At 43.4% G+C, this 12,717-nt stretch overlaps 1 protein-coding gene across 1 annotated transcript in view; it reads left to right on the forward strand.

The window, feature by feature from the left end:
• Nucleotides 1-12,717, forward strand: part of plekhm1 (pleckstrin homology domain containing, family M (with RUN domain) member 1) — a 62,338-nt gene that overhangs the window by 12,111 nt on the left and 37,510 nt on the right. Inside the window, exon 3 of the mRNA XM_060939526.1 lies at nucleotides 5,931-6,172. Coding sequence (XP_060795509.1) covers nucleotides 5,931-6,172 — 242 coding nt within the window. The remainder of the gene's footprint in view (nucleotides 1-5,930; nucleotides 6,173-12,717) is intronic.

A 12,717-nucleotide genomic window follows, 5' to 3' on the forward strand; every position in this document is an offset into this window, starting at 1 on the left:
AGAATGCGCTGCTCTGTAGCCTACGGATGCAGGTGCATCGAAAGTGTAGCTACTATGTATTTTTCGCTGTTAACGTATTAAAATTGACAAATTAGGTGAATGTCTACGTATGTGTTACGGCTTTGTAAATAATATTAATGTAGAACTTTTTTTTTTCTAGATCTATTTTTTTCCATTGTCCCGGGATTGTCTCAGATATGATAATTTTGTGTCCCGATGACATTTTTTATGGTCCCCGGGACATCGGGACACCGTTAGTTTCGAGCGCTGGTCAACCGGTTAATTTTTTTTTGGTTGTCGGTTAAAAAAAAAAAAAAATTGTTTTGAAGCTGCCGATTTTGGAGCGGAGAACCTGGAATTCCATGTTGTAAACGCTTGGGCCATGCCATACGGTGTAAGGACGACAGCTGACAAATCAGAAACACCCATTCAGTCATGTCCCGCCCAGCTGCCACTCGGTGAAAGAAAAGTGCAGACACAGGCTTTTTAGCTTACAAATTACTATTCTGTTTTTTTTAAATTATTATTAGAAGGCACATCGAGTTTAGTCCTGCCTTGGCCAGTGCATTCTGAAAGTATGTTTCGGTCTGTAGCCAACAATGCATGTTATTGCAGATCAGATCTCTCCACACAAACTAAAGGCGCAGATGCCGACTTTTTTTTTTGAATCGCGCAGATCCGTTTTTTTTGGGGGGGGGGGGGGGCGTTGGAGTGTCTGATTGTAATTTCAAGGTGGATACTGTATTAAAATTACTAAATAGGCGGGTGCCGTTGCAGTCCATGAGGCGTGGGAGGAAGGCAGTGGATTGGGGGGCTGCGCGCGTTTGCGCGGAAGCTGAGCAATCAGTTTATTAAACTGTACATTAAATTTTGCGCGGCTTTGGCGCGGGTGTGTGCGGCTTTCTGATTTGCTGTTTTCTTCTCGTGCTTGTACTTCCTGTGTTTCGTGGACTGTGGCAGCATTTGCTTATATGCAGAATTTGCTTTGATGAAGTTGTGGTCGGACGCTCCAACGCCCCCCCCCCTTGGGAAAGGAAGGTCGGATCTGCGCGATTCAGCCGTGGAGAGGGCGGCATCCGCCAAAAGGCGCGCCATTTGCATCCCTGTAATAATTCCAATTCTAGAATTTTAAACTCCTAGGTTAACCGGCTAATGAGGCTCGGTGGTCGGCCAAGATTTTTTTTAGTTTTCGCTATCCCTAGTTTGCATGTTCTCCCCGTGTCCGCGTGGGTTTCCTCCGGGTGCTCCGGTTTCCCCCACAGTCCAAAGACATGCAGGTTAGGTTAACTGGTGACTCTAAATTGACCGTAGGTGTGAATGTGAGTGTGAATGGTTGTCTGTGTCTATCAGTGCGTTTACATGCACATAGAGAGAATCGAATTTCTGCCGTTGCTCGACTGAAATCGAAGTTCAAAATGCCATGTATACACCTTAATTCGGCTGAAATTGAACCGAACTTGATTTCTCGGAATCGAGCTACACGACCTAGTTTATGCGATTTCTGCCGAGCTACTTAGTGCATGTAAACCCTATTGAGCTACGTATTCGAGCTACTTGCTTCAGCACCGCCCCTTCCGGGAGTGACGAGACCACAAGGGAAACACAACAGCCTCGGTCGGCATGACAACGAATCATGACAACGGCATGAATCTTTTCTTTTTGTGGCATTGTTTGCACTGTTAAAATTTAGCTCACTTACTGTATCACCAAATACATCTGTACAGCTGTTGCATAGCTGTGAATTGTGTACATAAACAAGTCATTGTATTTGTGTGTGTGTGTGTGTGTATATACACACAAATATATGTCCAACATCTGAAGAATGTCAATAAAAACAAAACAATTGAACTTTTTGTGTGTTTATTAAGACATAAGTTAAATTGTAAGCAAAAAATGGACTTTCGAAAAATATTATTGTGCAAAATAAGTTGTCTTACAAAACAGTGGTCTGCGCCGGACAGTTTGTAGCCATAGTCTGTTAGAGCAAGCCTAACAGCTTGAACACGGAACTGCCAGTGTTGCCAGATTGGGGGGTTTTAAGTGCATTTTAGCGGATTTGAACATGTTTTGGGCTGGAATACGTCAGCAGTATCTGGCAACACTATAGCCCTTCATGACGACAACCGGAAGTGTACCAACACGATGGGGCGTGTAGCGCCACGTGTGGCTCGGGTGCACAATGCACCTTGCACAATAGCCCGATTTCACTTGTGCATGTAGGGTTGGATTTCTCTGGCACCCCTGCTGGGACCCTTTGCTCGATTACCAACAGCAGCTCGATTTGGACGTGCATGTAAACGTACTGTATGTGTCAGCCCTGTGATGACCTGGCGACTTGTCCAGGGTGTACCCTGCCTTTCGCCCATAGTCAGCTGGGATAGGCTCCAGCTTGCCTGCGACCCTGTTAAGAACAGGATAAAGTGGCTAGAGATAATGAGATGATTCAGTCAGCTGAAATACTCCACTCAGACGAAACTTTGTATTCTTGTTCATTCGTTGTGAATCGAGCATTTAACATTATGGGTGGAAAAACAATTATGAATGACATGAGTGCGAAAATGCATGTTAAGGGCAGTTTCTTTCATTTCCCCATAGTTTTCTTCACTTTGTTCGTGTGTGGTGCCAGAGCACGGAAAATGTCAACTCACATTTGTTGAGTAACCTTGCCTGGTGGTTCTCACACTCAGCTCTCGGGTCATGTTCCTATGTGTAGTCAGTCAGCTGAGATCAGGTGACATTCCAGCCTGTCACTGTGGGTCATGTTCATGTGGCATGGCCTTGACTGATCACTTCCACCCTGCTTCTTGCTGAACAAAACAGGTTAAAGGCAGGATGGGCAATTTGAGCTACCTGGCGATGAATGAATGAAACAGTTCTTCTGACCACATGTCCAGATAGTAATGCCAACAAAATAATAAAGCTGCCCGTAGTCAGCTGGGATAGGCTCCAGCTTGCCTGCGACCCTGTTAAGAACAGGATAAAGCGGCTAGAGATAATGAGATGATTCAGTCAGCTGAAATACTCCACTCGGACGAAACTTTGTATCCTTGTTCATTCGTTGTGAATCGAGCATTTAACATTATGGGTGGAAAAACAATTATGAATGACATGAGTGCGAAAATGCATGTTAAGGGCAGTTTCTTTCATTTCCCCATAGTTTTCTTCACTTTGTTCGTGTGTGGTGCCAGAGCACGGAAAATGTCAACTCACATTTGCCCGGAGCATTTTTCTTCCTTTTTCTTCTTTGTGTGTCTGTCTTTCAGCTTCATTACACAGGTATGAAAAGTCTGAGAGTTTCAGGCATGTATTTCCAGACCTGAAGTGGAAAGTATGATTCATTTTTTTTTTTTTAAATTTCCATAAGATATACACTACCGTTCAAAAGTTTGGGGTCACCCAGACAATTTTGTGTTTTCCATGAAAAGTCACACTTTTATTTCCCACCATAAGTTGTAAAATGAATAGAAAATATAGTCGAGACATTTTTCTGGCTATTTTGAGCATTTAATCGACCCCACAAATGTGATGCTCCAGAAACTCAATCTGCTCAAAGGAAGGTCCGTTTTATAGCTTCTCTAAAGAGCTCAACTGTTTTCAGCTGTGCTAACATGATTGTACAAGGGTTTTCTAATCATCCATTAGCCTTCTGAGGCAATGAGCGAACACATTGTACCATTAGAACACTGGAGTGAGAGTTGCTGGAAATGGGCCTCTACACACCTATGGAGATATTGCACCAAAAACCAGACATTTGCAGCTAGAATAGTCATTTACCACATTAGCAATGTATAGAGTGCATTTCTGATTAGCTTAAAGTGATCTTCATTGAAAAGAACAGTGCTTTTCTTTCAAAAATAAGGACATTTCAAAGTGACCCCAAACTTTTGAACGGTAGTGTATATAACTTTTTTCCCCCGTCTTTGCACTAGCATGGTATTCTAATGCATTTCATCTCATCTCATTATCTGTAGCCGCTTTATCCTGTTCTACAGGGTCGCAGGCAAGCTGGAGCCTATCCCAGCTGACTACGGGCGAAAGGCGGGGTACACCCTGGACAAGTCGCCAGGTCATCACAGGGCTGACACATAGACACAGACAACCATTCACACTCCCATTCACACCTACGCTCAATTTATGCCGCTTTTCCACTACAAACGCTGCTGAGCCGTGCCGAGCTGAGTCGAGCTGAGTCGGGCTGAGCGGGGCTATTGAAGTTGCATTTCGACTACAACCGCGCTGAACCGTGCTGGCTGGAAGTGGGTGGACACATTGGGTGGAGTTAGCGAAAGTGGGTGGACGTCACGTGATGTCGTTAAGCAGCGCAAACAGTGACATCAGTGACAGTGGCAGAACAAGTCAGAGCGGGGGCGGGGCAAATGACCGGGCCCTTTATTAAAGCTTATCATAACATCATTTTAGGCTACAAAATGTCCGCAACTGCGGTGTTTACCAATTTCAACACTACCGGGTGCAACTATGTTATTTAGTACATCAAGTCCTTCAGACGAACATGTAACTCAGAAACAAAAAACATTAGGATACTGTACATGGCTCATAATAAAACATCAATAGCCTATACTGCGCACATTATTTGAAGGGCATACGAATGAGCGCTCAGAGGTTGCAACGCTGACAGGAAGAGTCAGAAATAAAAGGAGGGCGGTGCAAACCTCACTGAATGCACTGTGTTTACCAATTTCAACACTCCGGGGTACAACTATGTTATTTTGTACATTAAGTCCTTCAAACGAACATGTAACTCAGAAACAAAAAAACATTCGGCGACATACTGTACATGGCTCATAATAAAACATCAATAGCCTACTGTGCGCATTATTTGAAGGGCATACGACGAGCCTTGCACTCCGCGAACTCGTCCACGATGCTCTGTATGTCACTGATTCAGTGAGCTTTTCAGCGGTAGTCTCACGACCCGGATAGTAAACAATAAACATGGAGGACATGGAGTCGTTAGTGTTGCTGGTCTTGGTGCTGTGGCTTGTTGTCACCGACAACGCCAACAGATACTGGCAAGAGCGTATAGATGAGGCGAGGCGCATAAGGCTTCAGAAATTCTCGTAATTCATAATTATTCTTCTTCCGGGTTTGCGGTGTTTACAGATCCCAGCGTGCTCGCGGGGCGTGTGTGGGCATGTGAGGACACGCCTCCTCACCAATCAGTGCACAGGGGAGTGTCTGCTCACGCCCCCAGCCTCACTCGGCACGGTTTGGCTCGCTTTAGCCCCACTCCAAAACGGTGCGCGTTTTAGGGGCTAAGCAGGGCTGAAACGAGCTGAGTTGTGCTGGTTTTTGGTAGTCGAAACGCGAGCCGTGTCGGGCTGAAGTGAGCTGAAAAAGGGTAGTGGAAAAGGGCCATTAGAGTCACCAGTTAACCTAACCTGCATGTCTTTGGACTGTGGGGGAAACCGGAGCACCCGGAGGAAACCCACGCGGACACGGGGAGAACATGCAAACTCCACACAGAAAAGCCCTCGCCGGCCACGGAGCTCGAACCCGGACCTTCTTGCTGTGAGGCGACGGCACTAACCACTACACCACCGTGCCGCCCTCTAATGCATTTCATGTTTAAATATTTCCTGATCTAGATGGTTACATTTTAAAAATTAGACAACTGGAAAATGATCTAATTTTTTTTGTATGATAAGTCAGGATATCTGCACTTGAAATTATTATTATTAATGATAATATTTTTAATCTTTTGATTCCTTGCTTTGCACTCCTATGCAAATTGTTGGGGTGCTCATATCCCATACTGTTACCACCATATGTTTACTTTCCTTTCTTGCTGTCTCACTTTCTTGGGTTTTATCTCCTCCCTGATAGAAACAGCAGATGGGCCTAAACAGTAGTGAACTGGCGAGGTTTCGTGTCTGTATTCATCCAATAATCCTGTCCCGTTCCTTCTGCAGTGGATCAAGGAGAAGATGGCGCAGACGCTGAAGACGCTGCAGAAGCGCTACGTGACCACAGATGCACCGGTGACCAGCGAGGACTCCGAGGCCAACGAGCTGTGCTGTGCTCTGGAAGCCGTCTTCATTCACGGCCTCCGGAGTAAACACATCCGCACAGATGGCGCAGGAGCACGCAACCGCAAAGGAGGCTCGCTTCCTCAGCCCGTCTTCTGGAACCTGCTTAAAGCCATCACTCACAGGCATGTCATAGCTTACCTGGCACCAATTGATTGATGTCGAACTGCTGTTCAGCTTAATCAGCATAAGGCCATCCTTAAAAAAAAAAAAAAATCAGTTTCCTGTCCACCGGGTGAGCAAAAAAATTTTCAGTAGGGAGGGAGGGATTTTTTTATTTTATATATGGATGGATGGATAAGAAATCGCAGTGCTGTTTGCTTTTTCTTTCAGTACTTTTTTATTACAGAAGCAGACACGTTTAATAAAATATGACTGTTTAATCAACTGAAACTTGTACAAAAACTAAGTTAGCATTTTAAATGCTGACTGCAACATTTGCAAAACTTTTACAAAGGTACTTAAAATGTCCGACACACGGACTTTCTGTAGTTCTAAATCGAGCGTTAGGCCTAGTTCGGATGAAATTACACTATTAAAATGATCACTGAATGATTTGTTTTTCTGAATCTTTACTATTTTGTTGTTCGCTAGAATACCATTTTGCGATTTCACACTTAAGCAAATGTTTGAAAACTCCGGATCTCCTTCCTTCATGGTGGCTGCCATTTTTTTGTGCCGCACGGCGCATGCGCAGAGCTGATTCAGTTCTATATTCTGTGCGGAATGCAGGGCTTTCCACAAGCGCCGGCTGCTGGCCACACAATTAAGTCCAGCCGGCTACTTTAATGACTATTATTTTTGTAGCCTACAGGCTCTAAATATTAATTTTTGATTTTAATAAAATTAAATGGTTTATCTAACGGACTAACAATAATGTCAAACTGAACCGCACTCATTTAAGTTGTGATTTGCGCTGTTTGTACCGGTAATAACTACAAATTCCCCGCCGACTTCATTGATCAAGGGAGAGTAACTCATCCGCGGCCCCGACATGCGGTGTGTGCGCGCGCACTCGGTGGAGGCAGTAGTGTGTCGGAGGCGACATCGGAGGGAACAGAAGCAGAGATGACGCTTATTTTGTCTCCGGTAAACCAGTCTTCTCTCGTTCAATTACGTGCTGGCATCAAAAGACACCGCTGGTTGTAAATGAACCCAAACTGAGTGGTTGGAGTGTATTTTCATAGACAAATGGAGAAATGTTCGCTGAGTGTTTAATTGTGTAGCCCCACTGCAGACCGTTGTCTTTGTTGATTCATAGCATGCTCAGCTGCGTGAATGTGTCATGCACCGAAAATAAGAGATTTACAAGCCAGGAACGCCTCATGATGCAATACGTAAGAAAAGAAAGAAGATTTACTGCCATTTTACTTTGTATTTGAGTAAAGTGAATAAATAAATGGTCTGTGTAAAATGCATTTAATCCTGGGAACTGCGTGCACAGGAGTTTATTTTGTGTTTACTCCTCCCGGCTGGCTACTTATTTGTCATGGCTGGCTAGTATGAGCCTTAGTGGAAAGCCCTGGGAATGCGTAAATGTCAAGTTCGATTTTAGATTTACGAACCCGAAAAGCCGGCGTTAAAAAAAAAAAATTTCAACCGCACAAACGGCACTCACCCGGCCGGTGGACCGGAAACAGAACATTTTTTAATAATGGCCTAATCCTTGAGATGTTGAGAGGATTTTCTGGCCGGAATGTGTAAAGAGGAAATGTTTCCAAGTTCACAAGACCATTGGGAAAGTTTCAGACAAGTCATGTGATTTTTATTAATCGTCTCCCGACGTGTCTCGAACACCGCTCAAGTGATTTCTGCTTTGTGTATTTAGACCTATGGGACAGTTTTGATCCTTAGACACATAGAATGAATGGCTTCTTGTTCTGTTATCTTGTACAGATATTGATCGACTGCTCAAGTCGATCAGTTCTTGTTATTGTTGTGAAGTGAGGTGCACCTCTTTGAACTTCACCACTGTTTGACTAAAGAGCACGGGTTTTGGTCTTGCATAGCAATTACTAATCCGAGTCATTTGGGTTAGTCAAAGCGTGCCATATAAAGTATGACACTTGTATGTCGAACTAGTGCCTGTAAAACTTGGTTCAGTTTCCCAGACTGTCACTTTCCTCCCTTTTGAGGAAAGCCCTTAAGGGTTGTTTCACAATCAGGGTACAAAGTTTGTCACAGGGGTCCAAAATTCAAATTGATTCAAACTGGTGCCAGTTTTTAAGGGAAGGACAAGTTAAAGAACAGATTTCAGGTAATTTTTTTTGACATGTGTATGGTAGTTTTGTGTAATCTGCTATAAGATAAAGAAGATTAAGTGTAGCTTTAAGCAGGGCTGGGAGAAACAAATGAAGTGATTCTCGGAGAGGACATTTTTTTTTTTTTGACAATTCAGAATCCACTACTTCCATAGTGCTTTTAAATATAAGGCTGTAAGCTTTGTGTTAGTTGTCTCTAATATTTATGTCCCAATATCTTGACCACATTTTAGGATGAAAATAATCATTTTAGATATGTTATTTTATATTGAAAAGTTAGCTGTCTCGGAGAGGACTTTTTTTTTACGCAATTGCATACTAATTTGATCAAAATAGTCTGAAAACTTACTGGCATTCAACATTAAAGCTTAACTATGTTTCCAATGATATGGAACCAAATACAGTAAGCCCTCAGTATTCGCGGGGGTTAGGGACCGAACATGGCCGCGAATAAGCCAAAATCGCGAATACTTGTAAACCCCCCCATAAAACTGCTCACAAATGCTTATTTTGATGTCTAAAACACTCCCTATACCCTAGGCTATGATCCCAAACAGCAGCGTCATTACCTTCTTCTGGCGCTTAGGTTCCTTGGCAGGAGCCTTAGAAGATGCAGAGCGTTTAGGAGCCATTGTAGGGCGTAAAAATTATTCAAAAATACCAAGAACGCACAACACGTGAAGAAGTCTGAACTACAGGAACCACGAGACTGTACTGTACAATGCGCTCATTCGTATCAGCCAATGAGCAGCAGCCCGCCATTCAAACTTCAGCCAATAGCGAGCGAGCATTCGGCTCCAAGAATGCAAATGACCGCGAATCGCTGAGATCTCCGCGAATGTATAGGAGATATGTTCTATATAAAATCCCGCGAATATGTGAATTCGCGAATACTGAACCGCGAATAGGCGGGGGTCTGCTGTATGTGTTTTATGGTATAAAGAATGATTTAAGTGCATCCCTTTTGGAGCTACCTGTGGTCAAAAAAGCACTTTTTCTAAATGACACGAGTAATTTTGCTAAATATGACACACATTGCCATACGTTCACCAAAAATAACGTTATCACCAAATTTTTTTTTTTGCATGGTAAATAGAGCTATCACAGGGCTACAATAAACAACCAAGTTTATTTAGTCAAGCCTTTTGATATTGAAGATAATAATGCCGCTTTTCCACTACAAACGCGGCTGAGTTGGGCTGAGCCGTGCCGTGCCGTGCTGAGTTGGGCTGAGTCGAGCTGAGTGGGGCTGTTGGAGTTGCATTTCGACTACAACCGCGCTGAACCGTGCTGGCTGGAAGTGGGTGGGACACATTGGGTGGAGTTAGCGAAAGTGGGTGGACGTCACGTGATGTCGTTAAGCAGCGCAAACAGTGACATCAGTGATCTTTTAAGCGGTAGTCTCACGACCCGAATAGTAAACAATAAACATGGAGGACATGGAGTCGTTAGTGTTGCTGGTCTTGGTGCTGTGGCTTGTTGTCACCGACAACGCCAACAGATACTGGCAAGAGCGTATAGATGAGGCGAGGCGCATAAGGCTTCAGAAATTCTCGTAATTCGTAATTCTTCTTCCGGGTTTACGCTGTTTACAGATCCCAGCGTGCTCGCGGGGTGTGTGTGGGCATGTGAGGACACTCCTCCTCACCAATCAGTGCACTGGGGAGTGTCTCCTCACGCCCCCAGCCTCACTCGGCTCGGTTTGGCTCGCTTCAGCCCCACTCCAAAACCGTGCGAGTTTTAGGGGCTAAGCAGGGCTGAAGCGAGCTGAGTCGTGCCGTTCTTTGGTAGTCGAAACGCGAGCCGTGTCGGGCTGAAGTGAGCTGAAAAAGGGTAGTGGAAAAGGGCCATAAGTGTTAAATGTGATTTTTAGCTTGCGTACCCTGATTGTAAAACAACCCTTAACCCTTAGCAGCTACAGAGGTCTTGTGTAATCATGAACCCTTCAAGTAAAAATATATAGAAAGGAAAACCAAGAGTTTCCTCTCGGAGATGAATTAAAGTACTGTACCAGTCAAATGTTTGGACACACTTCTTCTAATTCAATGGTTTGTCTTTATTTTTATTAATTAAAAGACACTTCATGTCTTAAAGTAATGATAATGATGGATGTCATTTCTGTTTACTTAGTTGTTCGGTTCTTGACATAATATGGATTACTATAGCTGTAGAATAGGGCTATTTACTGTGTTTTTATTCATCTAATATACCATGCACGGAGAGGCTCCGGTTGAAATTATGGATTCTCTGAGGTGACTGGTATTTTTTTTTTTTTTTTTCTTCTTCTTCTGACGAGTGCAGCCCCAAAGAAAATAATACTATGCCAGTCACCGAAGCAAATCTGTAATTCCCGGTGCCTCTCAGTGGTATGGCAGATTTTATATCAGTCCATCAAAAAATTTCAAACTAAAAGTGTTAAGATTGAATCTCGGCATAAACTCACTGGAAGCAGCCATGTTTGTTGTTTACATCGGCGTGATCTTCGACTCATCTGCCTCGCTAGGCATGATCATTTTGCGTACATCTACACACAGAGAAATTCTGTGACTCAAGTCAGCAGTATAGCTTGAAATTGTAACGTCGGTTCATGGTATATCCAGGATATACCATGACTGACTTGCACCATATCCATTTTTATCCCCCACTTGCCTCAGCAGCAATATCTTGCGTGGAAGAAGTGAATGAACGGAGAACTGAACGAACAACCGAAAGTCAGATCGTTTTGAAAACAATCGGCCGCAAGATCGGCCTTCAAGAAGCGAGAACGCAGACGGGTAAGATGCGACTCTCATTTGGAGACAAAACAACACTACTCGTTGTTTACCTGCATTTAGATTAATACATGTCAGGCTTTTGTCTAAACGGGGGAACAGGGGCGCTGCGCCCTCTTACTCTCGGCGTGCGCCCCCTTACTGACTCCGTGAAAACATCCCAGCAACACTACGTGACAATGTGTCTGATCATCAAATACGTTATAATTGCTCCAAAAATATTCCAATCATAGTAGACACACCGCCAGACGGTGCAAAAACAATCTGAATTGGCGTTTTTCCAGACTGAGGCGCCATGTTGTTTAGTTGTTTACTTGTCGTGGCTGCTCTCGCGAGATTTGACATGGGTTACATACAAGGTCAGCTGACTTGTAGAGCGAGATTTCTCGAGACTGAATGACCTTTCACCCACCGGCACGGGAGCTTTTGACAGAAGTAGTTCGCGAGTTGTTTTTGTTGACACTTGGGCATTTAAAGATGTCATCCCGCGGCACGAAACGGAAGAAAGCCAAAGACTGTCCGGGGCAGAAGAAGATTACTTCGTTCTTTTTCAATGTTGACAGACCATTTGTTACAATTTCCCTCTCAGATAGCCTCAGAATGTCCCATTGGAGCATTTTTCAAAGGCTTTGCACGGCGGGGGGGGAGACAACCGGCACCATTCCCCCCCCCGCTTCGCTCCCTCGCCATGGTGAGCGCCCTCATACTAAATTTTTCTAGAAAAAACCCTGCATGTAACTTGTATTGTGTGTTTAAGTTAGCGGTATAAGATTGTTTAATTTGCTTCAGAATGTGATCGTCTCAGTTCATCGGATTATTTAATTAGCCTTTTACGTTTTAGCAGTAAAACTACATGTACATGCATGCATTTATGTTGCATAAGTTATAACACCTATCCTGTTTTAATGAGAGTCAACCCACAATCAATGAAGTTAGATCAGTCTTAGTTGAGAAAGTCGGTAACGGTATTTCTTACTTTCACCATCAATTATTTATATGACTTTGGTTGATAGCTGTCAAAGGCCTCGGTCTTAAAACCGGTTATGGCTGTGACGTCACGCACTCAGGGCTGGCTGGCTCAGCCTTTAAGATAATGCCAACAGTGTGCAAAGCATCATCAAGGTAAACACTGGATACTTGAAGAATCTAAAACACGAACACCTTCCCCCTCCCCCTTTTTTTATTTATTTATTTTTAAAGTACATAATATATGGAATTATTTCGTAGTTTTGATGCCTTCGGTATTGTTCTACATTGTAGAAAATAGTAAAAATAGAAGAAAAACCTATGAATGAGTAGAGTAGGGGTATCCAAACTTTTGAGTGTGTGCGTGTGTAAAAAATCCTTGGGAGTTTTGTGTTTACACTTTGAAACCCATTAGGGCTGTGCCGATAGACGATGCCATCGTCCATCGACGATGGTGGTCATCCATCACGATGGAGAGCCACCATCGTGATACCACGCCCCCTCCTGTCATAAACATGCATATACGGTATCATCTGGGCCTATTTAACCTAAAAAGTTAGTTTTTTGTTTAGTTAGTTTTGTTTAATATATAAATATTATATAACACACACATACACATACATATATATATATATATATATATATATATATATATATATATATATAAAAAAA

This window comes from Neoarius graeffei, chromosome 14 (genome assembly GCF_027579695.1).
Source record: "Neoarius graeffei isolate fNeoGra1 chromosome 14, fNeoGra1.pri, whole genome shotgun sequence".
In the NCBI taxonomy this organism is placed as follows: domain Eukaryota; kingdom Metazoa; phylum Chordata; class Actinopteri; order Siluriformes; family Ariidae; genus Neoarius; species Neoarius graeffei.